Source organism: Moschus berezovskii, chromosome 25 (assembly GCF_049115385.1).
Source record: "Moschus berezovskii isolate FMDL1 chromosome 25, NW_MosBer_1.0, whole genome shotgun sequence".
In the NCBI taxonomy this organism is placed as follows: domain Eukaryota; kingdom Metazoa; phylum Chordata; class Mammalia; order Artiodactyla; family Moschidae; genus Moschus; species Moschus berezovskii.
Genome location: NC_142484.1, coordinates 21,236,662 through 21,260,615, shown reverse-complemented (window position 1 = coordinate 21,260,615; position 23,954 = coordinate 21,236,662). Strand labels below are relative to the sequence as shown.

The 23,954-nt window shown below is 39.6% G+C and overlaps 2 protein-coding genes across 2 annotated transcripts; both read right to left on the bottom strand.

Moving 5' to 3' along the window:
- Nucleotides 1-372: 372 nt before the first annotated feature.
- Nucleotides 373-1,320, bottom strand: LOC129548483 (olfactory receptor 8B12-like). Its single transcript, XM_055415004.2, has one exon. The coding sequence runs from the start codon at nt 1,312-1,314 to the stop codon at nt 373-375; it is 942 nt and encodes a 313-aa protein (XP_055270979.2). The 5' UTR covers nt 1,315-1,320.
- A 21,482-nt stretch (nt 1,321-22,802) lies between these two features.
- On the bottom strand, nt 22,803-23,750 carry LOC129548481 (olfactory receptor 8B12-like). The gene has a single exon (XM_055415002.2). It carries the CDS (start codon nt 23,742-23,744, stop codon nt 22,803-22,805), a length of 942 nt encoding a protein of 313 aa, XP_055270977.2. The 5' UTR covers nt 23,745-23,750.
- Between the last annotated feature and the right edge of the window lie 204 nt (nt 23,751-23,954).

Genomic DNA, 23,954 nt, shown 5'->3' with positions numbered 1-23,954 from the left:
AATGGGGGGACACATGTACACCCATGGCTGATTCATGTCAATGTATGTCAAACACCACCACAATATTGTAAAGTAATTAGCCTGCAATTGAAATAAATAGATTAATTTTTAAAAAAAGAATACTGAAGTGGGTTGCCATGCCCTCCTCCAGGGGATCTAATGCAATTCTTATGTCTCCTGCATTGGCAGGTGTGTTCTTTATCACTAGTGCCACCTGGGAAGCCCAAAGTGAAAGTGAAAGTGTTAGTTGCACATCCAGACACAAAGACTTAAAATTTTCTGTACAAGAGAGGGAAAAAAACAAAACTTACACCCTTCATTGAAAACACACACAAGCTAATAAACAAAACATTTTATCTACTTCTTCAAATACTACTCCTTTCTCAAGAAATTGTTTTTTCCCAAGGTTTTCCTCAGGGCAGCTTTGACATCCTTGTTCCTCAAACTGTAGATCAGTGGGTTTAACATGGGCACCACAATGGTATAGAACAGGCAGGACACTTTCCCTTGGTCAAGGGGCAAAACAGAAGGTGGTTTGAGATACACAAAAGCCCCGGAACCAAAGAAAAGGAAAACCACAGTTATGTGGGAGCTGCATGTACCGAAAGCTTTGGACCTGCCCTCAGTGGAGTGAATGCGGAGAATGCTGGAGAGGATCAGAGCATAAGAGATGGAGATGGTGACAATGACCATTCCAATAACAGTAGTCACAACTGTGAAGACCACCAGTTCGTGCACAAAGGACCGGTTGCAAGCTAGTTCAAGGAGAGGCGGGATGTCACACATGAAATGATTGATAAGATTGTCAGCACAGAAGATCAGACTTGCTATGCTTCCTGTGTGGGCCATGGCCCCTGAAATCCCCATCACATACACACCCAACAAAAGGAGTAAACAGACCTTAGGAGACATGGTGACTGTGTATACCAGTGGCTTACAGATGGCAACGTAGCGGTCATATGCCATCGCTGACAGCACGAAGGACTCAAAGATGACAAAGAAGCAGAAGAAAAACAGTTGAGTCAAACACCCTGCATGCAAGATGGTGTTCTTCTTTGAGACAAAACTCATCAGCATCTTGGGAGTGATGGTAGTGGAGTAACACAAGTCTATTAAGGAGAGGTTGAAGAGGAAGAAGTACATGGGGGTGTGCAGGCGAGAGTTCAACCCAATCAGCATTATCAAGCCCAGGTTCCCCACTACAGTGACCATGTAGAAACCTAGAAACAGGAGGAAGAGGGGGATCTGCAGTCCTGGCTGGTCTGTTAAGCCTGCGAGAATGAATTCTGTCACCGAAGAGTTCTCAGCTGCCATTCTCCCCTGGGGACAAGGTGGTCCATGGGGAAAAGAAAACAGAACCATTTTGAGAGAAACACCACTACCACCCTCACAGTACCCACCTCCCATTCTTGAGAACGAAATCCACCAAGACATTTGAGCTTTAGTGTGGAAGGAAGGTTTTTACTGTCTGCTATGGATCTACTTTAATAGCTAAGTGACTTGAACTTCCAGAGAACAATAAAGAGGCTAGACTTTGCCTCCAGAGTGACTGCTGGCACTTCTAGAAGAAGCAGAAACTTATTCATATTCCAGTTCATTCAAAAATAAGAGATATCTTTTAGATCTTTAAGTCAGTCCATTTTCTGTGTCCTTTCTCTCCTACTTCTGTTTAACACTGGGGACTTTCCCTTCACTGGCAAAAGACACTGTGATTTCTCAGAGTTCCCATCTCTGGGTCAGTGTTGACAAATGAAGAAGGAGATCTCATGTTTTTCCAGGATCTCCTGTCTCCAGTGACTTTAGGTTTAATGATAATTGTTTCAAGCTAGCACTTATTTAAGTGGCTACTATGTGAGGCTGTGTACTAAGAGCTATGTGATAATACTATTATCCACATTTTGCAGATGAGAAAGCTGAGTTAAGTAACTCACCCAAATCTCAGCCCTAAAACTACTGAGTAGCTGCCAGAAGGTGAAGTTGAGCAGTCTGACTCTCACAGTTTGCACTGGTAACCACTGTGTTACATGACTGACCAGGGCCAAGCACATACTCACCTTCCTTTAGTTTAGAGCTGTAATGCCATACTCCACCGTCTCTTGTCCACAATTGTCCTGGGAAAGAAAATGACCATAGCGAATTGAAGATGGCTGCTTTGAGCTCAGAACTCTCTCCTCCCAGTCTGGTCCTAAGAATCACAATCTCTGATTTATCTTGTATCTCATTCTGCTTTGAAAAGCATGTTTCCGATTATTGGTTTGCTCAAAACCCCTCCAGCTACAAGGAAGGAGACAGTGCCTTTTCCTGACTAGTGGATAACAGGAGAATAGGAAGTTTTATTAGGATTGTGGATCTCAATAACTTGATTATTCAGAGACTCCCTCAAGACCATTTCCTGAGAGATTACTTTCCCAGGGATAGAAATGTTTGTTTATACCCTTGATATTACTTGCTTTGATTTTTAGAGACAGTTTCTTTCAACAAACAGTTATCTGGTATAACTAAGAAAAAAATCATGGTGAAAAATGACTGTTACTACCATTTCTTGAATATCCACTACTGTGCCTGACAAAGACCCTTTACACTTTCTGGCTGCCATGATTGAAAACATCATGCACATATATTCTATTTCTCATAATAATGATATTCATTTTAAAGGTAAGTTGCTCACAGAGACAATGTGTTTCAGAGCCCACGTGCCTGGGTCTGTCTAAATTTAGGCCCCTATATATAATCACTAGATTAAACTTCCTCTTGTTGAGGGTCACTGGAGTCCTTAAAGGGGGGTCCCTGCCTTCTGAAATCTGGCAATTTTTTGGACAGTAACAAATAAATGTGAAATGACTTTAATAAAAACAAGAAGTGAATATGTCAAGCAACAATTAACACTAAGGGCTATCTATTATAATTTATAGTAAGACATGCTTCCCAGGTGGCTCAGACAGTAAAGAGTCTGCACGTAGGGCAGGAAAACCAGGTTCAATCCCTGGGTCAGGAAAATCTCCTGGAGAAGGAAATGGCAAGCCACTCCAATATTCCCTCCTGATAAATCCCGTGGACAGAGGAGCCTAATGGGCTACATTCCCTGCAATTGCAAAAAGCCAGACAAAACTGTACAACTAACACTTCCACTTTTCACTTTCACTCAATAGCGTATTCACATTTCATTCATTCTAGGAATAACTGCACTGGCCAGCAAACAGCAAAGCAGCTTTCTGTGATTCTCTGCCCTTATCGTCTCATAGGCTGTAAAGCTAGTGGTGGCAAATGTTCTCTATCAAGTACTGCACCTCAGCATCTGTCAGAAGCAGCTTTTCTCTCAATTAAAACTCCCTTTGGCTGTCCCTACCTTCCACCCACTTTTCATCGAGTGCTCCTCTCTATTGACTTTCTAGATTCTCAGGTTCTCAGGCTGAATCCTCGTAGATCACATTCCCAATCCAGGGATGCATCCAAATGTGTTCTTCCTCTTTGGTTGGCTTTTATCTATTGTGTCTTCTACTTCTCAACATAAACTTCTGCCTTGTCAAAAATTGTCATTAGATTAAAGCCTCGATGCACTAGTATTGATGTTTTACTGAATGATGTCAGATGATGCGTGACTGTAGGTGAGATTTTCAAAGTTGAGGTGCTTGTGGAAGAAACTATATATGGAAATTGACACAGTCACTATAAAGGACATTATGGAGATCCCTTAAGAAACTAGGAATAAAACTATCCTATAACCCAGTATTCCCACTAATGGGTATATTCCCTGTGAAGACCATAATTCACAATACACAGTGGAAACAATGATAGACTTTATTTTTGAGGACTCCAAAATCACTGCAGATGGTGACTGTGGCCATGAAATTAAAAGACACTTGCTCCTGGGAAGAAAAGTTATGACCAACCTAGACAATATATTGAAAGGTAGAAACATTACTTTGCTGACAAAGGTCTGTCTAGTCAAAGCTATGGTTTTTCCATCAGTCATGTATGGATGTGACAGTTGGACTATAAAGAACGCTGAGCACCAAAGAATTTATGCTTTTGAACTGCGATGTTGGAGAAGACTCTTGAGAGTCCCTTGGACTGCAAGAAGATCCAACCAGTCCATCCTAAAGGAAATCAGTCCTGCATATTCATTGGAAGGACTGATGTTGAAGCTGAAACTCCAGGATTTTGGCCACCTGATGTGAAGAACTGACTCATTGGAAAAGACACGGATGCTGAGAAAGATTGAAGATGGGAGGAGAAGGGGACGACAGAGGATGAGACGGTTGGATGGCATCACTGACTCAATGGACATGAGTTTGAGTAAACTCCAATGTTTGGTGATGGACAGGGAGGCCTGGTGTGCTGCAGTCCATGGGGTTGCAAAGAGTCGGACACAACTGAGCAACCGAACTGAACTGAACCCCAGTGTTCATTGCTGCACTATTTACAATAGGCAGGACTTGGAAGCAACCTAAATGTCCATCAGCAGAGGAATGGATAAAGAAGTTGTGCTACACATATACAATGGAATATTGTTGTTGTTGAGTTGCCAAGTCATGTCCACCTCTTTGTGACCCCATGGACTGCAACATACCAGTCTCCCCTGACCTTTACTATCTCCAGGAGTTTGCTCATACCCATGTTCATTGAGTCAGTGATGTCATCCAACCATCTTATCCTCTGCTGCTCCCTTCTCCTCTTGCCCTCAATATTTTCCAGCAATAAAGTGTTTTCCAATGAGTTGATTCTTCACATAAGATGGTCAAAGTATTAGAGCAACAGCTTCAGCTTCAATCCTTCCAATGAATATTCAGGGCTGATTTCCTTTAGGATTGACTGGCTTGATCTCCTTGCTGTCCAAGGGACTCCCAAAAGTCTTCTCCAGCACCACAATTCAGAAGCATCAATCCTTCAGCTCTCAGCCTTCTTTATGGTCCAGCTCTGACACCTATACATGACTACTGGAAAAACCATGGCTTTGACTAGATGGACCTTTGTTGGCAAAGTAATGTCTCTGCTTTTTAATATACTGTCTACGTTTGTCATAGTTTTCCTTCCAAGGAGCCAGTGTCTTTTAATTTCAAGGCTGCAGTCACCATCTCAGTGATTTTTGGAGCTCAAGGAAATAAAGCTCAAGTCTGTCACTGTTTCCATTGTTTCTCCATCTATTTGCCATGAAGTGATGGGACCGGATGCCGATTACTCAGCTATAAAAGAAACAAAATTGTGTCAGTTGTAGTGATGTGGATGAACCAAGAGTCTGTCAACCAGAGTGAAGTAAGCCAAAAAGAGAAAAATATATACTATATTAATGCATATGTATATATGGAATCTCGAGAAATGGTTCTGATGAACCCATTTGCAGGGCAAGAATAGATGAAGATGTAGAGTATGGACTTGTTGAACAGTGAGGGAAGGAGAGGGTGGGATGAACTGAGAGAGAGGGACTGACATATGTACACGGCTCTGTGTAAACAGACAGCTAGCGGGAGGCTCCTATAGAGCACACGGGGCTCAGCTCAGTGCTCTGTGATGACCTAAAGGGGCGGGAGGGGGGATGTGGGAGGGAGCGCACTGGGAGGGGATATATGTACACATATGGCTGATTCATGTGGTTGTAGAGCAGGACTTAACACAGCATTGTAAAGCAATCATCCTTCAATTAAAAGTTTAAAAAAGAAACTCACCACAGAAATAATGAAAGAATTTGGTTATGGAGCTTCCTCGGGGCTCATCTTTGTTACAAGTAATACTTCAAAGGTCTTCAAAACAAATTTTTATCTTAAGCTTTACATTTCAAGAAAAAATGTGCTATTTTAAAAAGAAAATCTGCCTGTACAATGCTATAAAATCTACAATTTCCCAAGGATGAAAGATAAATCAAGATTATGAGGTGAACTGACATATAAAGGGGATTAATTAGGGGAAAAACTGACATCATCTCAAGTCTAAAGTGTGTGGCTTAATATGCTGGAGCAGGGAGATGATTCTTAACACAATAAAACATCTGCATGGACAAGAAAAAGTGTTTCTAAAAACAGAAGTATTAGACAAATAGAAAACAAAGATTGAAGGGATTAAATGAAATTTATAGACCTTTACTGAAAATGAAAGCCACACTCTCTCTAAAAAGTGTTTCAGAACTTTACAAAGCCTTTTCCCAACAACTTCATTTGGGTGGCTAGCTCACATCAAGAAGGGATGTGTTACTGTGGAAGGAGCCAATTCTAATTGTACTGATTGTACTGCCTTGAACCAATCCTGAGTGTGCTGCCTTGAACAAGATGCTAAGTTCTTTTTGCTGGTATTCCCCTCTCTACAGCACAGCAACAATTAAAACCGATTTGTAGACACTTTAACCCTCCACCTTTCCTCCAACTTCTGGCCACTTATTTTCATTCTCCTTCAAGGTTCCTTATTTACTTGTCCATGAAAGTTAATGACAACAGATCCTCAAATTCTTTCCTCTTGTCCTGCTCACTTTTTCTGAGCCATCTCATCCACTTGCTCACACTGAATGAATTGAAAGCTCAATCTATATTTCTAGGTGGGATTTTACACCTATAACACCAGCAACCCACTGCATATCTCCACCTGAATGCCCCACAGACACCTATGACTCAATACACTGAAAACTTATTTTCCCTCTAAAGTGGCTCTTGCCACCTTATCCTAATCAGAATATGGCACCGTTTTCCTGCTTGCTTCCTCCTCTCTATAAGTAATTAAATCATGTTATGTCTTTTAAAATAATTTATGTCAGTTGCCTGAAAATCAGTTACTTAAAACTTATTTACCAACAGGTCAATTTGCTGAAATCTAATTCACTGAATAGCCAATTTACTAAGTTTAGCTTTCAGTTCAGTTCAGTTCAGTCGCTCAGTCGTGTCCGACTCTTAGCGACCCCATGAACCACAGCAAGCCAGGCCTCCCTGTCCATCACCAACTCCCAGAGTTCACTCAAACTCATGTCCATCCAGTTGGTGATGCCATCCAGCCACCACATTCTCTGTCCTCCCCGTCTCCCCCTACCCCCAATCTCTCCCAGCATCAGAGTCTTTTCCAGTGAGTCAACTCGTCGCATGAGGTGGCCAAAGTATTGGAGTTTCAGCTTTAGCATAAGTCCTTCCAATGAACACCCAGGATTGATCTCCTCTAGAATGGACTGGTTGGATCTCCTTGCAGTCCAAGGGACTCTCAAGAGTCTTCTCCAGCACCACAGTTCAAAAGCATCAATTCTTCGGCGATCAGCCTTCCTCACAGTCCAACTCTCACATGCATACATGACCACGGGAAAAACCATAGCCTTGACTAGACGGACCTTGGTTGGCAAGGTAATGTCCCTACTCTTTAATATGCTATCTAGGCTGGTCATAACTTTCCTTCCAAGGAGCAAGCATCTTTTAATTTCATGTCTGCAATCAGCATCCGCAGTGATTTTGGAGCCCAAAAAAATAAAGTCTGATACGGTTTCCACTGTTTCCCCATCTATTTCCCAAGAAGTGATGGGACCAGATGCCATGATCTTCATTTTCTGAATGTTGAGCTTCAAGCCAACCTTTTCACTCTCCTCTTTCACTTTCATCAAGAGGCCTTTGAGTTCCTCTTCACTTTCTGCCATAAGGGTGGTGTCATCTGCATATCTGAGGTTATTGATATTTCTCCCGGCAATCTTGATTCCAGCTTGTGCTTCTTCCAGCCAAGCGTTCTTCATGATGTACTCTGCATATAAATTAAATAAGCAAGGTGACACTATACAACCTTGACGTACTCCCTTTCCTATTTGGAACCAGTCTGTTGTTCCATGTCCAGTTCCAACTGTTGCTTCCTGACCTGCTTTCCTTCCTGCTTTCTCAAGAGGCAGGTCAGGTGGTCTGGTATTCCCATCTCTTTCAGAATGTTCCACAGTTTATTGTGATCCACACAGTCAAAGGCCATGGCATAGTCAATGAAGCAGAAATAGATGTTTTTCTGGAACTCTCTTGCTTTCTCCATGATCCAGCGGATGTTGGCAATTTGATCTCTGGTGCCTCTGCCTTTTCTAAAACCTGCTTGAACATCTGGAAGTTCACGATTCACATATTGCTGAAGCCTAGCTTAGAGAATTTTGAGCATGACTTTACTAGCGTGTGAAATGAGTGCAATTGTGCGGTAGTTTGAAGTTTTTATGCAGTACGTGTTCATTTCATAAAGTTAGGAATTATTAGTAAACTGAAAATTAAAATTACTGTAAACTGTCATCATTTTTAAACAGTTTAAAAGGAGAAAACAATAATTTTTGTACTTAAACACATATTTAATATTCTCAGCAATCTTCATTCCTTTGTGAATATCCAAGTATCCATCTGGTATCATTTTCCTTTAGTTTCAGGAACTGGCTTCAATATTTCTTATAGGACAGACATGCTTGCAATGAATTTAAGCTCTTATTTGTCTGGAGGAAAAAAAAACTTATTTCACTTTAATTTTGAAGGCTATCTTCTTTGGATATAGTTCTGGATAGATTTTTTTCAACATTTTAAGCACACTGTCTCATTGTTCCTTGGTTTAGATTTTGTATCACAAGAAGTCAACAGTAATCTTCATTTGTGATCCTCTATGAAATTTACCTTATCGTCTGGTTAGTTTAACATTTTTTAAAAACTGATTCTAAGTAATTTGATTTTGGTAATACTCGACAATTTTGTTTGTGTTTATTGAGCTTAAAGTTCATTGAGCTTATCCCGTGATTTAATTTTTTTCTTCAAATTTGGAAATTTTCAGCCGTCATTAATTCTAATATTATCTCTGACATATCCCAATGTTCCCTCTCTGGGCTCAGTTTAGCTGCATTAGACCACTTGATAGTGTGCCACAGACACTGAGGCTCTGTTTATTTTTTTTAATCCCTTCTTTCTCTCTTTCTCTCTCATTCTCTCTCTCTAGTTTCTCTTACTAGATATTCAAGTTTCCTGATTATTTTCCTATAATATCTATTCTTCTGCTAAGTGCACCTTGTAAGTTTTCATTTTAGATAAAGCATTTTCAGCTCTACTGTTTCATTTGGTTTCTTTTATATTCTCCATTTTTTCACTATATTTTAGTTTCCTTAATACTTATGAGCATATATATAACGCCTTTTTAAAGTTCCTTTTAATATATACACAAGTATAGTATATATAATGCCTTTTAAAGTTGACTAATTTCAACATTTTTATAATTGCTGGAATGTTGCTATCTGCTAGCTTTAGTCCTTGTTGTGAGTTACATTCTTTGGCTTTTGGGAATCTCTACTAATTTTTGTTGGATTCCGAACATTGTGACTATAACATTGTTGAGTTTCTGGATTATCTTGCTCTCATTAAAATTCTTAAGGAATTTTATGGCAATTAAGGCAAGCATATAAGCTTAATCTTTCTGAAATTTGTTTCTAAGATTTGTTAAAGCAGGCCTAACTTAGAGTTGGGCAAATTTAGTACTACTCCTAAACTATTACCTTTCGTCAGCTTGTACTGGATGTCCTGAATATTCCTTGAGATCTCACTAAGATGGATGGTGCGAGTTCAGACATCTCCAGCCCTTGTGTAAGTTCTGGCAATTGTTCCAAACCAGCTTTCAAACCAGCAGTAGTTACTATTAACTTAGCCTCATGGAACATTATCCTGTACGTACTCAGTTTAGTACTTAGCTGAAGGAAAAAGGGGACTGTATTCATGTTTCTGGAGCTTTCTCTACCTAACTCAGGTCCTCTTCCCTGTAAATTTGAAGTGACTTGTGTTCTGATCTCTGATTCTACAACTAGTAACAATTTTGTGCTTTGCTTGAGCAACCCCTCTGGTGACAGGGTCCGACTAGACTGCCAAAATGAAATCTTGGGCAATTATAAAACTTCTCTGATTTGTTTTCCTTCTATCACAGATACCAGCCCACAGATGCCTGTTGTCAGATGTCTAAAGAATAATTTCGTCTGCTTTTCCAGTTTTCCAGTTTACAATAGGAAGGTGAGTCTGGTATGAGTTATTCAGTCATTTCAGTTCAGTCACTCAGTCATGACTAAGAAAAGACTCAGAAATCTTTATCTATTTAGTTTTGACTGGATTTTCAGTTCAGTTCAGCTCAATTCATTGGCTCAGTCAGGTCCAAATCTTTGCGACCCCATGGACTGCAGTATGCCAGGCCTCCCTGTCCATCACCAACTCCTGGAGTTTACTCAAACTCATGTCCATTGAGTTGGTGATGCCATCCAACCTTCTCATCCTCTCTTGTCCCCTTCTCCTCCTGCCTTCAATCTTTCCCAGCATCAGGGTCTTTTCAAATGAGCCAGTTCTATCCATCAGGAGGCCAAAGTACTGAGCTCAACATCAGTCCTTCCAATGAATATTCAGGACTGATTTCCTTTAAGATGGACTGGTTGGATCTCCTTGCAGTCCAAGGGACCCTCAAGAGTCTTCTCCAACACCACAGTTCAAAAGCATCAATTCTCTGGCACTCAGCTTTCTTTATAGTCCAACTCTCAATCCATACGTGACTACTGGATAAACCATAGCTTTGACTAGAGAAACCTTTGTTGGCAAAGTAATGTCTCTGGTTTAATATGCTGTCTAGGTTGGTCATAAATTTTCTTCCATGGAGTAAACATCTTTTAAATTCATGGCTGCAGTTACCATCTGCAGTGATTTTGGACCGCTCAAAAAATAAAGTCTGTCACTGTTTATACTGTTTCCCCATTATTTGCCATGAAGAGATGAAACCATATGGCATGAACTTAAAAAAAGCTTTAAGCCAACTTTTTCACTCTCCTCTTTCACTTTCATCAAGAGGCTCTTTAGTTCTTCTTCACTTTCTGCCATAAGGGTGGTGTCATCTGCATATTTGAGGTGATTGATATTTCTCCTGGCAATCTTGATTCCAGCTTGTGCTTCATCCAGACCGGCATTTCTCAAAATGTACTCTGCATATAAGTTAAATAAGCAGGGTGACAATATACAGCCTTGACGTACTCCTTTCCCCATTGAACCAGTCTGTTGTTCCATGTCCAGTTCTAACTGGACAATTGCTTCCTGACCTGCATACCTGTTTCTCAAGAGGTAGGTCAGGTGGTCTGGTATTCCCATCTCTTTCAGAATTTTCCACAGTTTGTTGTGATCCACACAGTCAAAGGCTTTGGCATAGTCAATAGAGCATGCTGCTGCTGCTGCTAAGTCACTTCAGTCGTGTCCAACTCTGTGTGACCCCACAGACAGCAGCCCACCAGGCTCCCCTGTCCCTGGGATTCTCCAGGCAAGAACACTGGAGTGGGTTGCCATTTCCTTCTCCAATGTATGAAAGTGAAAAATGAAAGTGAAGTCGCTCAGTCATGTCTGACTCGTAGCGACCCCATGGACTGCAGCCTACCAGGCTCCTCCATCCATGGGATTTTCTAGGCAAGAGTACTGGAGTGGCTTGCCATTGCCTTCTCCTCAATAGAGCATAAGTAGATGTTTTTCTGGAACTCTCTTGCTTTTTTGATGATCCAACAGATATTGGCATTTTGATCTCTGGTTCCTCTGCCTTTTCTAAAACCAGCTTGAACATCTGGAAGTTCATGTACTATTGAAGCCTGGCCTGGAAAATTTTGAGCATTATTTTTCTAGTGAAGCAAGTGAGGAGCCCTGCTCTGTGGTTCGGCGGTGACCTCATACGGCTTATGGCAGAAACCCTGTCGAGTCCCTGCCAATGGACTTCCCAGGTGGCTCAGAGGGTAAAGTGTCTGCCTGCAATGCAGGAGACCAGGGTTAAGTCCCTTGGTCAGGAAGATCTCCTGGAGAAGGAAATGGCAACCCACTCCAGTATTCTTGCTTGGAAAATCCCATGGATGGAGGAGACTGCTAGACTACAGTCCATTGGGTCACACAGAGTAGGACAAGACTGAGTGACTTCACTTTCACTTTACTAGCGTGTGAAATAAGTGCAATTATTAGGTAGTTTGAGCATTCTTTGCCATTGCCTTTCTTTAGGATTGGAATGAAAACTGACCTTTTCCAGTCCTGTGGCCACTGCCGACTTTTCCAAATTTGCTGGCATATTGAGTGCAGCACTTCCACAGCATCATCTTTCAGGATTTGAAATAGCTCAACTGGAATTCCATCACCTCCACTAGCTTTGTTTATAGTGATGCTTCCTAAGGCCCACGTGACTTCACATTCCAGGATGTCTGGCTCTAGGTGAGTGATCACACCATCATGATTATATGGGTTGTGAAGATCTTTTTTGTACTGTTCTTCTGTGTGTTCTTGCCACCTCTTCTTAATATCCCATATTAGGTCCATGCCATTTCTGTCCTTTATTGTGCCTATCTTTGCATGAAATGTTCCCTTGGTATCTCCAATTTTCTTGAAGATATCCCTAGTCTTTCCCATTCTATTGTTTTCCTCTATTTCTTTGCACTGATCACTGAGGAAGATTTTCTTATCTCTCCTTGCTATTCTTTGGATTTTGCTACTGCTACTGCTAAGTCACTTCAGTCGTATCCGACTCTGTGTGACCCCATAGACGGAAGCCCACCAGGCTCCCCCATCCCTGGGATTCCCCAGGCAAGAACACTGGAGTGGGTTGCCATTTCCTTCTCCAATGTGTGAAAGTGAAAAATGAAAGTGAAGTCGCTCAGTCATGTCTGACTTGTAGCGACCCCATGGACTGCAGCCTACCAGGCTCCTCCATCCATGGGATTTTCTAGGCAAGAGTACTGGAGTGCCTTGCCATTGCCTTCTCCTAGTGACTGCTAAAATACTGGAGACAGACATAAAGAAAGACCAGTAGCAGTCAAGGAAAAATATGTGCCTGAGAAAATATACCTGAGATAGAATAGGCACTAGGTATTACGAATAGCTAAAGAATATCTTTAATGTAGTCAAAATGTTAAAGAATACACACTTTAGGAATTTACTTTCTGAATGTATTTTTCATGTGTGTGTGTGTGGTGTAGTCAAAATGTTAAAGAATACACACTTTAGGAATTTACTTTCTGAATGTATTTTTCATGTGTGTGTGTGTGTATACATAAGATTTTATGTGTGTGTGTATCTTGCGTTCATGCTAAAGTCGGTAAGTCATGTCCAACTCTTTGGGACCCCATAAACTATAGCCTGGCAGGCTCCCCTGTCCATAGGATTTCCCAGGCCAGAATACTGGATTTTCCCAACCCAGGATCGAATCCACATCTGCAATGGCAGGTAGATTCTTTACCAATGAGCCACCGGGAAGCCAAAAAATGCTTACAGAAAAGCTTATCAGGCGATATTGAGAATAGAAGCAAAAACTGGGAGGAGTTTAGCTCACTCCAAGAGCAGGTGAGTTTAAGAGTGCTAAAGTAATGTCTGAAAGGGGTTCATCATTCTGTGCATATAGAATCTCAAATCTAACCACGTAGAACTGTTCTTCAGAACAAACACCCATGTTGATAAGAAACAGATAACATCTTAAAAGAAACCTATGTGGGAAAGGAGGGACAGTTTAAGATCAAAAAGAAAAGAAGGAGAATTCAAGAGAAATTTTTAACTTCAAAGCTAGACAAAAATGATCCAACATACACAGAAAATAACAGAGACCCAGAAATATAATGAAAGCAAGGGAACAAAACAAATACTAATATTTAGAGTTTATAAAAATTTTCATTAGGTTTAAAAAAAAAATAAAGGGCTGAAACTTGTTCTGAAATGGAACACACCATGTCAAAGAATACGGACTCAGAATAAAAAACTGCAACCACACTCTAGCAAAATTATTGGGCATTAAAGAAATGAAAAGATATTTTGAGTACCCAGACATGGGTAATGTTATTCATTTACCTTTAAATATAAGAAGGGTGGTCACCAGGGGTTGAGCATGGGGGAAATGGAGACATGTTGGTCCAGGGTACAAATTTCCAATTTGTACAATTCCACAGAACTCAATAAGTCTGTGGAATATAGTGTACAGTGTGGTGCCTATAGTTAACACTACTGTATTGAACACCTAAAATTTGCTAAGAGAGTATATTTTAAGTGTTCTTGGCTCACACCAAAAGGTAACTATGTGAGAGGAGGGATATGTTTATTACTTTGACTGCAGTAATCATTTCACAATATGTATGTATGTCAAATCACATGGTATACTTACAAAAATTACATATGCAACTGAGATGTATATAATTTTTATTTGTCAATCATACTTCAGTAAAGCTAAAAAATATAAAATAAAAACAAAAGTAATCAAGGTTAATTACTAAAATTTAAATAAAATTTATTCTATTTCAATAAAAAAACAGTTAACTAAAACAGGCTTTTTTTTTTTTAAGTAAGCTTAGGGAGTTTGTTTTTGGAGAAATGTCCAATATAAAAGATACAAAATAAAGCTTTTTTGTAATAAAGACTATAAATTCCATTCATTGTACATGTAGGTGAAAAACTTACGGTGCATACCAAACCAGGATGGCAGTGACTGATGACAAAGGCAATGATATTGGTAAAAGTATGATGATATTCACAGTAATGACTGAAGTGGTCATCGTGAAGATAATGATAATGAAGCTAAAAATGTCCAGCCTCTGGCATTAGGTACCAGACTTACCAGGCAGGGTAACTCTCCCAGTAGAAGAAAAATTAACACACCTGGGAGGTAACACAGCTTTCACAGAGCAAGTGGAAACACCCACTAATTGTTCATTAAGTGAGGACCCAGTCTCTGGAGCAGGCATTCCAGGAGAGTGTCTACCTACACATAAAAATACCCCGTGCCCCAGTCTCTATGACCCATTTCCATGACTTCTTGGTCCCCTTAACTGAATAGATGTAAATCATGTAGCTTTCTATTTTCTGAGATTTATTTCTTGAGCACTGGAAAGCCAAGTACCTCCTAAGACTTCCAGGTAACAATGCTCCAGTTTTCCTCAATAGAGATTTTCAGTTATGGTTTTAAGGCAGTTGTGAAAGATGAAAACAAGGTATCGTCCATGAATTCCTGTTTCTACTACAGACTTTTTATACACACTATACACACTATTTTCAATCATATGTCTCCCTTCTCGGAACTTTTCCCCCCACTTGGAAAGGAAATATATTTGCCTTTATAATTCTAATTGCTTTCATCAGCAGAAGTTCTTAACATCTGGCGAGCTGATAAAACTACTAGTAAGATTTTTAGCAACTAACAAGAAATTTAGGGGTCACTTATAAATTAGCTAGAAGATTACAAAAATAATATCACTGTTGCCCATGATTTTGTATTCAATAGAAAAGATGTTTACATCAAAAGACAGGAATTAAAATCTCTACTTCATAACAATATTTGGTTTCTGGAACTTTGATTCCTAGTAAAGAGATGTTTGTGAATTTTCTGTTCCTTATCATTTTAGGAGACTCTGACTTGAGGGAAAAAGGTACGTAAGATATGTTTTAAATCTGCTGTCATTATCTAGATGAAAATCACTTATATCTTTTTCAAAAAATTGGAAAATAATTCAAAATTCTGTTACTATTATTGAAAAGTTAAATACCTCAATGCCAATAATTTAAGGTATAAATTTTATTATAATGCAAATTTCCTTATCTCCAGTACCAAAATGAACAAGTCAGTCAGTGTCTTTTAATGCTACAGAGCAAAGCAGGTTACAAACCAACATGTACAGTAGCTCACTTTGACTAAAAAAGAAAAAACAGTATATAGTAATGCACACATTTGTAAATACATGTATGCATAGAAGATCTAGTAGAACATACATAGCAATTTTAGATTCTCAGTTGATAGAATATGACAATTTGACTTTCCTCTGTGTGGTTACTTGTCTACAATGCAGATATATTGCTTTTGTACTCTTAAAAAAAGTTTCTGGAGATATAGCAATAAGATCCTTCATTGGCCTTAATGTACTATATTAAGTTTACCTAAAATATAAAAATAAAGTTTCACAAAGAGACAAGTTATAGCAAGACAGCACAGTATGGTAAAGGCAAAACAGACTCATGGTTACAATTCCTAAGTTCTGGGTTCAGTTCTACTTTTCATAGCCATATGACTTTGGGTGAATTGTATAATTTGAGTATCAGTTTCCTAGAACAGGAGTTTGCTAATGATTCCAGAAAGGATCAGATAGTAAATACTTTAGACTCTGCAGTCCATAAGATCTCTGTTGCTACTCCTCAACTTCTGCCATTCTATCAGGAAAGCAGCTGTGACCTCTGTATGCATACTCAGTCACATCAAACTCTTTGCCACCCTATAGGTTGTAGCCTCTCCCCATGGGATTCTCCAGGCAAGAATGGGTTGCCATACTCTCCTCCAGGACATCCTCCCAACCCACGAATCGAACCTGCATCACCTGTGTCTTCTACATTGCAGGGGGATTTTTACCATTTGAGCCATCAGGGAAACCTTCTGTGACTTTTAAGGAAGGCTTAACATCTCAACCCTTCAACCTGGGACTAACAGTGCTGTAGGTCAACAATACGATAATAAAAATAGGTAAATAATTAAGTCAGAGAAAGGCAGTTTGATTCTAATCTTGTCTCTTTGCTATCTAATACCTCAATTCTTAAGATTTATAGTTTATCAAATGAGCAAAGAAAATCTCAGCACTTAATTTTCAAATAACTGATGATTTTTAGCTATCACTCTATAAATTATTTATAGTTTGCTTTGGTATCGGTAAATAAGGTATGTGATTTCACCTTTACAAAGGTATGGCGATTTTAGTGCCCAAAATAGGTTTTATCATGAATAGGTTTTTCCACATGTAACTAAAAGACTGTGTATTTTGCTGCTCCAGTGTGGAGAGTTCCAAAAATGCCAGTTTGTGGGTATTTTCTCTGTCGTTGCTAATCTTTCTACTGGTTCTGTCCATTAATTAAAAGAGTATTGCAGTCTCTAATGGTGGACCTGTATATTCTGTCAGTTTTGGTTCATGTGTTTTGAAACACTGTTGATAAGTGAATTCGTTTAGGAGTCTCATGTCACCTTAATGAACTGACTTCTTTATCATTCTGAAATGTTCCTCTTTATTTCTAGTAATATTTCCTGCTTTGAGACCTACTTTGCTCACTGCTGATATACCTAGTGACAGGAACTGCTTCTCAAGACCAATTTTAAACTGCCGTTTTGACTTAGATGTACCAAGATTCCTTCCAGGGAGCCTCTTGGGCATCTGCATATAATGGCCATGGCTAAAAGTCTCTGCACTGATCATTCAGTTCAGTTCAGTCACTCAGTCGTGTCCGACTCTCCGCGACCCCATGAATCACAGCACGCCAGGCCTCCCTGTCCATCACCAACTCCCGGAGTACACTCAAACTCATGTCCACAGAGTCGGTGATGCCATCCAGCCATCTCATTCTCCGTCGTCCCCTTCTCCTCCCGCCCCCAACCTTTCCCAGCATCAGAGTCTTTTCCAGTGAGTCAACTCGTCGCATGAGGTGGCCAAAGTATTGCAGTTTCAGCTTTAGCATCAGTCCCTCCAATGAACATCCAGGATTGAACTGAACTTAACTGAATGTAAATGGGATTGTGTTTGTAACTTTAAATTTCACATGGTCTTTGCTGATACAGGAAAGCAATTGACTTTTCTATGTTAACTTACATCCTTCCACCTTGTTATAATCACTTTTGGTTTCAGGAGTTTTCTTGTTGATTCTTTTAAATTTTCTGCGTGACAATTATGCCATCTATGAACAAAGACAGTTTTATTTCTCTCTTCTTGATCTGTATACATTTTATTTCCTTTTCTTATCTTACTGATTACCTAGGGCCAATACTATATTGTAAAGCAGTTGTGAGAGGACATCCTTGCCTTGCTCCTAATCTTAGTGGGGAAACTTCAAGTTTTTCATCAAGGATGATGTTAACTTTAGGTTTTGTGTAGGTGTTCTTTTTCAAGTAGAGAAAGTTCCTCTTTGCTGTCAGTTTACAGAGAGTTTTTATCATGCAAGAGTTTTGGACTTTGTCAAATGACTTTTCTGCCTCCATTGGTGTGATCATGTGATTTTTCTTCCTTAAACCATTTATCAGTTGAATTATATCAACTGATTTTTAAATGTTGAAACAATCTTGCATAACTGGAAAAAATACCACTTAGTCATGGTGTATAATTTTTTTAATATATTGTTGGATTCTATTTGCTGATATATTGTTGAAGATTTTTGCATCTATGTTTATGAGACAGATTAGTCTATAGTTTTTGTTAGTTTTTTCTTATATACTGTCTTTGTCTACTTTTAGATGTAAGGTAATGTTGACTTCACAGAATGTTCTTAGAAGTAATTACTCTGCTTATATCATCCAAGAGAAATTTTACAGAATGCATATCATTTCTTTTTAAACTATTTGCTAGAATTCCCCATTGAACATATGTAAGCCTGGACAGGATGGCTAGAGTGGGCTGGTGTTAAGATGCTTAGTTGCTCAGTCATGTCCAACTCCCTGTGACCTCATGGACTGCATCCTTCCAGGCTCCTCTGTCCATGAGATTCTCTAGGCAAGAATACTGGAGTGGGTAGCCATTTCCTTCTCTAGGGTATCTTACCAACCCAGGGATTGAACTCAGGTCTCCTGCATTACAGGCAGATTCTTTACCATCTGAGCCACCAGGGAAGCCACCAGAGTGGACTGGAGTAGGGTATTTCCTTTTCTCTACATGGAAGGCTAAACCCAGCTAGAGCGTTCCCCTGTGGCCTTCCAGGCCTGCGAGGAAAAGTCTTGTAATCGCTTATGCTCCGGTTCAAAAGATCACACATAGATATTTGCTTGGAGCATGACTCCTCAGCTACAAGGGTCTATTCAGGCCTCTACTATGAGTTCATTCTTCCAGCAGCAGACACAACTATACTGTTGATGTGTTCACTCCAAGGGAAGATCAGGCAGAAACTGTCTGCAGGGGTGAGGATGAGAACTGGGCACGTGGACTGGAGGTGTTTATGCTGTGTATGTGTTACCCCTCACATTTTAAGAGGAGTGGAAATGAGGAGCTACAAGAGTAAGCTATGGCCCATGGGCAGGTGCCTAAGAACAGGGTGGCTCTCCCTGAGCAAACTGTTTTTTGGCTTGGAACTTCAAAGTATCTTTGGATTCTAATCAGACCTTCCAAGGTTGTTAAAGTAGTTTGTCCAGGTAGGAAATGAGAAAATAATTTATTTTACACCATATTAGGTTTATTTTTTATTTACTTTTTATTGTGGTTTGAAAAACACACACATAACATAAAATTTACTACCTTCACTATTTTAGGTGCATAGTTCAGTTTAGCAGTGTTAACTATGTGTACATCTTATGAACAAGATCTCTGGAAAGCTTTCATCTTGTGAGCTTGAAACTCTATTCCCATTACACAACAACCCTCCTTTTCTTCCTCCCTGCAGCCCCTGGTAACCACCATTCTACTTCTCTTCCTATGAATTTGAATGTTTCAAATAGCTTATATAAGTGGAATCATACAATATTTGTCCTTTTGTGCCTGGTTTATTTCACTTAGCATAATATTCTCAAGTTCATCCATATTGTAGCATTATGGCAGGATTTCCTCACTTCTTAAGGATGAATGTTTATTTCGTTGTATGTATGTATCAAATTTTGTTTATTCACTCATCATTGATGGACATATGGGTTGCTCCCACCTCTTGGCTATTGTGCATGCTGCTGCATGAACGTTGGTATGCAAATCCTACTTTCAATTCTCTTAGATACATTGCAGAAGTTGGATACTGGATCATATCGTAGTTCTATTTTTCATTTTTTTAGCAACCTCCATACTGTTTTCCATAGTGTTTACTCCATTTTACAGACTGACCAGTAATGCACAAGGGTTCCAATCTTTCTATATCTTCACTAACATTTGCTGTTTTCTGGATTTTTTTCTAAGAGTAGCCATTATAGTAAGTGTGAGGTTATACCTCATTGTGACTTACTTTCAACTTACATTGTTTGGTGTTTAGTAATATTGAGCATTTTTTCAGTTTCCTGTTGACCATTTATATGTCATCTTTAGAGAAATGTCTATTCAAGTCTGTCTTAGTTCATTGCAGTTGCTATAGCAAAATACGATAGCTTGGAAGCAACCTAAACCCCCATCAAAAGAGGAATAGATAAAGAAGATGTGGTACATATACACAATGGAATATTATTCAACCATAGAAAGGAATGAAATTGGGTCATTTGTGAAGACATAAATGGACCTATGAACTGTCACACAGAGTAAAGTAAGTCAGAAAGAGAAAAACAAGTATCATACATTAATGGACACGTGGACTCTAGAAAAATGATACAGGTGATCATACTTGCAAAGCAGAAGTGAAGACACAGATGCAGAGAATCATATATTGATACCAGGGAGGAAAGTGGCGATGGGAGGAATTGAGAGATTGGAAATGACACATATACACTGTCTATACTCTGTGTAAATACATAACGAAGAACTGATTGTGTAGTACAGGGAACTCAGTGCTCTGTGGTGACCTAGATGGGAAGAAAATCCAAAAAGGAGGAGGATATATGTATATGTATAGCTGATTCACTTTGCTGTACGGCAGAAACTAACACAACATTGGAAAGCAAGTATACTACAATAAAAATTTCGGGACTCTGTGGGAGAGGGTGAGGGTGGGATGATTTGGGAGAATGGCATTGAAATATGTATATTATCATATGTGAAACGAATCACCAGTCCAGGTTCGACGCATGATACAGGATGCTTGGGGATGGTGCACGGGGATGACCCAGAGGGAGGATATGGGGGGGAGGGAGGTGGGAGGGGTGTTCAAGAAAGGGAACACTTGTATACCCGGGGTGGATTCATGTCAATGTATGGCAAAACCAACCAATATAATATTGTAAAGTAATTAGCCTCCAATAAAAAAATTTTAAAAAAAGAATGAAAAATAAATAAATAAATAAAACTAAGTAAAATAGCCAACAAGAAACTACTATATAGCACAGGGAACTTTCCTCAATACTCTGTAATAGTCTAAACAGATAAAGAATTTGAAAAAGAATAGACACATGTGTACATGTTACTGAGTCACTTTACTCTACACCTGAAATTAACACAACACTGTTAGTCATCTCTACTCCAACATAAAATAAAAATTAAAAAATAAAGTGATTCTCTATTAATACACAAAGTAAAATAAAATCTTTGTGTGATAATTACACAACTGTGCTTATATTAAAAGTCACTAAATGGGAAAAAAAAATCTACTCCACATGTGTTTGTTGTGAGAATCAGTTAGAAGCAGTAGCAATTACCTAAGAGAAGCTCTTCTCAAGGCAGAAGCATGAGAAGGCAAGTCCCATCTTGCACAGGCATCCCTTGCACACGTATCCTTTGCATCTGCTTACATCGCATCTGCTAATATCTGACTGACCAAAATGGCTCACGTCTCCTAGCTGACCATCAGTGAGGCACAGAAATATATGCTACCTAAAATGAAACCATGGCAAAGTATAGATCCATTATACTACTAACTGAGTGACAGAATTCTGACCAATAACGCAAACTTCCATACTGAAGCATAGTCATCCCTCAGCATCTGCAGAGGATTGGTCACAGGATTCACCTTGGATAACGAAATCTGCAGGTGCTCAGGTCCCATAATCAGTGTTTCGACACTCTCAGTTTTGTAACTTCACCACCTTTAATCTGTGTCAACTAAATGACAAACCCCGTCACTCATCCAAAGTTGCCTTTTTCCCAAAAGAGAATCTTTCCAAAGAAAAACTCACAAGACAGTGACTCCTCAGCTCTTAACATGCTAGCACTTTTCCAAAAAACCTTCCTTTATCACTAATAAGTCATTAAGATCAAAGTGTTCTGATGTATTCTGGACACCTTTACTCAATGTTGTAGATATATAAACCAATAGAGAGGAACGCTCTGTTTCCCACACATGCCTGCACGAAAAGATCAGTGTAATCTATAGTGCCTTAAAATTCTGTGGAAATGGCCTCTTCTAATAATCAGCTGCTTTTAGTACTACCTTGGTAACTAACTAGATGCCCAAATTATTTACTTCTTCATTAGAACTTACACTTAATTGAGTATCTTGAGCCACAGTTTTCCATCATAGCTAAAACACCCAAAATAATCCTTAGGAAAAAATTATGAAATCTGACTCTCTTAGTCTTGAAATAATGTCTGAAACGTTCCACTCAGCATCTTTCTAACCTTTAAACCTACAGAAGTTCATAATCCCTAGGTCAGTTCCTGCAGCTTCCATGCATAACCAGGAATTACCATGCTTCACCTAGTATCTCAGACTTACATACTTGCCACCCCCACACCACAATTTTAACATAGCTCTACTGTCATTGGTCAAAATGCAATATTCAAAAATGACTTGTTGTGAAGTAAATTACTACAAGCAGAATCAGACTTTAATATGCTGATATATCACACTTAAAAATGAAATCTGCAAGGGCAGCAACAAAATGAAGCAAGAAAGCATACGTAAAGGAAAACAAAGTAAATTGGAATTCAAGGGACTTGATTCCAGTCCCACCTGTGGCACCAGTTAGCTGTATGGGCCTGGAAAACATAAAGAATACTTCTAAGTCTCCAACATCTGTTATTGAGGAGATTAGGTTAAATTATATATAAATTATAGATTTAATGGGTCACATATAATTTAACCCATTCAAAATTAAATTATCAGTGATTGCAGAAAATTTTCATAAAATAGTCTTGGAACACTAAAGGTGGGTCAAGGGACATGGAAAATAGGTCTGTACTAAGCATTGATCTAAATGTAAAACGTAAAGCTCTCTTTCTATATAAAAGGGGAAAAAACTGGGCTTTGCATTCTTCATTGAAAACACTGATAAACAAAGCATTGTATCTTTTTCTTCAAATATTACTCCTTTCTCAAGAAATTATTTTTTCCCAAGGTTTTCCTCAGGGCAGCTTTGACATCCTTGTTCCTCAAGCTGTAGATCAGTGGGTTTAACATGGGCACCACGATGGTATAGAACAGGGAGGACACTTTCCCTTGGTCAAGGGGCAAAACAGAAGGTGGTTTGAGATACACAAAAACCCCAGAACCAAAGAAAAGGAAAACCACAGTTATGTGGGAGCTGCAAGTACCGAAAGCTTTGGACCTGCCCTCAGTGGAGTGAATGCGGAGAATGCTGGAGAGGATCAGAGCATAAGAGATGGAGATGGTGACAATGGGCATTCCAATGTCAATAGCCACAAATATGAAGACCACCAGCTCATGCACATAAGAGCTATTACAGGAGAGCTCAAGGAGAGGCGGGATGTCACACATGAAATGATTGATGAGATTGTCAGCACAGAAGATCAGACTTGCTATGCTTCCTGTGTGGGCCACGGACCCTGAAATCCCCATCACATACACACCCAACAAAAGGAGTAAACAGACCTTAGGAGACATGGTGACTGTGTATACCAGTGGCTTACAGATGGCAACGTAGCGGTCATATGCCATCGCTGACAGCACGAAGGACTCAGAGATGACAAAGAAGCAGAAGAAAAACAGTTGAGTCAAACACCCTGCATGCAAGATGGTGTTCTTCTTTGAGACAAAACTCATCAGCATTTTGGGAGTGATGGTAGTGGAGTAACACAAGTCTATTAAGGAGAGGTTGAAGAGGAAGAAGTACATGGGGGTGTGCAGAAGAGAGTTCAACCCAATCAGCGTTATTAAGCCCAGGTTCCCCACTACAGTGACCACGTAGAAACCTAGAAACAGGAGGAAGAGGGGGATCTGCAGTCCTGGCTGCTCTGTTAAGCCTGCGAGGATGAATTCTATCACCGAAGAGTTCTCAGCTGCCATTCTCCCCTGGGGAAAAGGTGGTCCATGGGGAAAAGAAAACAGAACCATTTTGAGAGAAACACCACTACCACCCTCCCAGTACCCACCTCCCATTCTTGAGAATGAAATCCACCAAGACATTTGAGCTTTAGTGTGGAAGGAAGGTTTTTACTGTTTGCTATGGATCTACTTTAATAGCTAAGTGACTTAACAATAAAGAGGGTAGACTAG

Bases quoted from the DNA above. Each gene is read 5' to 3' on its own strand.
- LOC129548483 (XM_055415004.2), bottom strand. From the start codon at position 1,314: ATGGCAGCTGAGAACTCTTCGGTGACAGAATTCATTCTCGCAGGCTTA.
- LOC129548481 (XM_055415002.2), bottom strand. From the start codon at position 23,744: ATGGCAGCTGAGAACTCTTCGGTGATAGAATTCATCCTCGCAGGCTTA.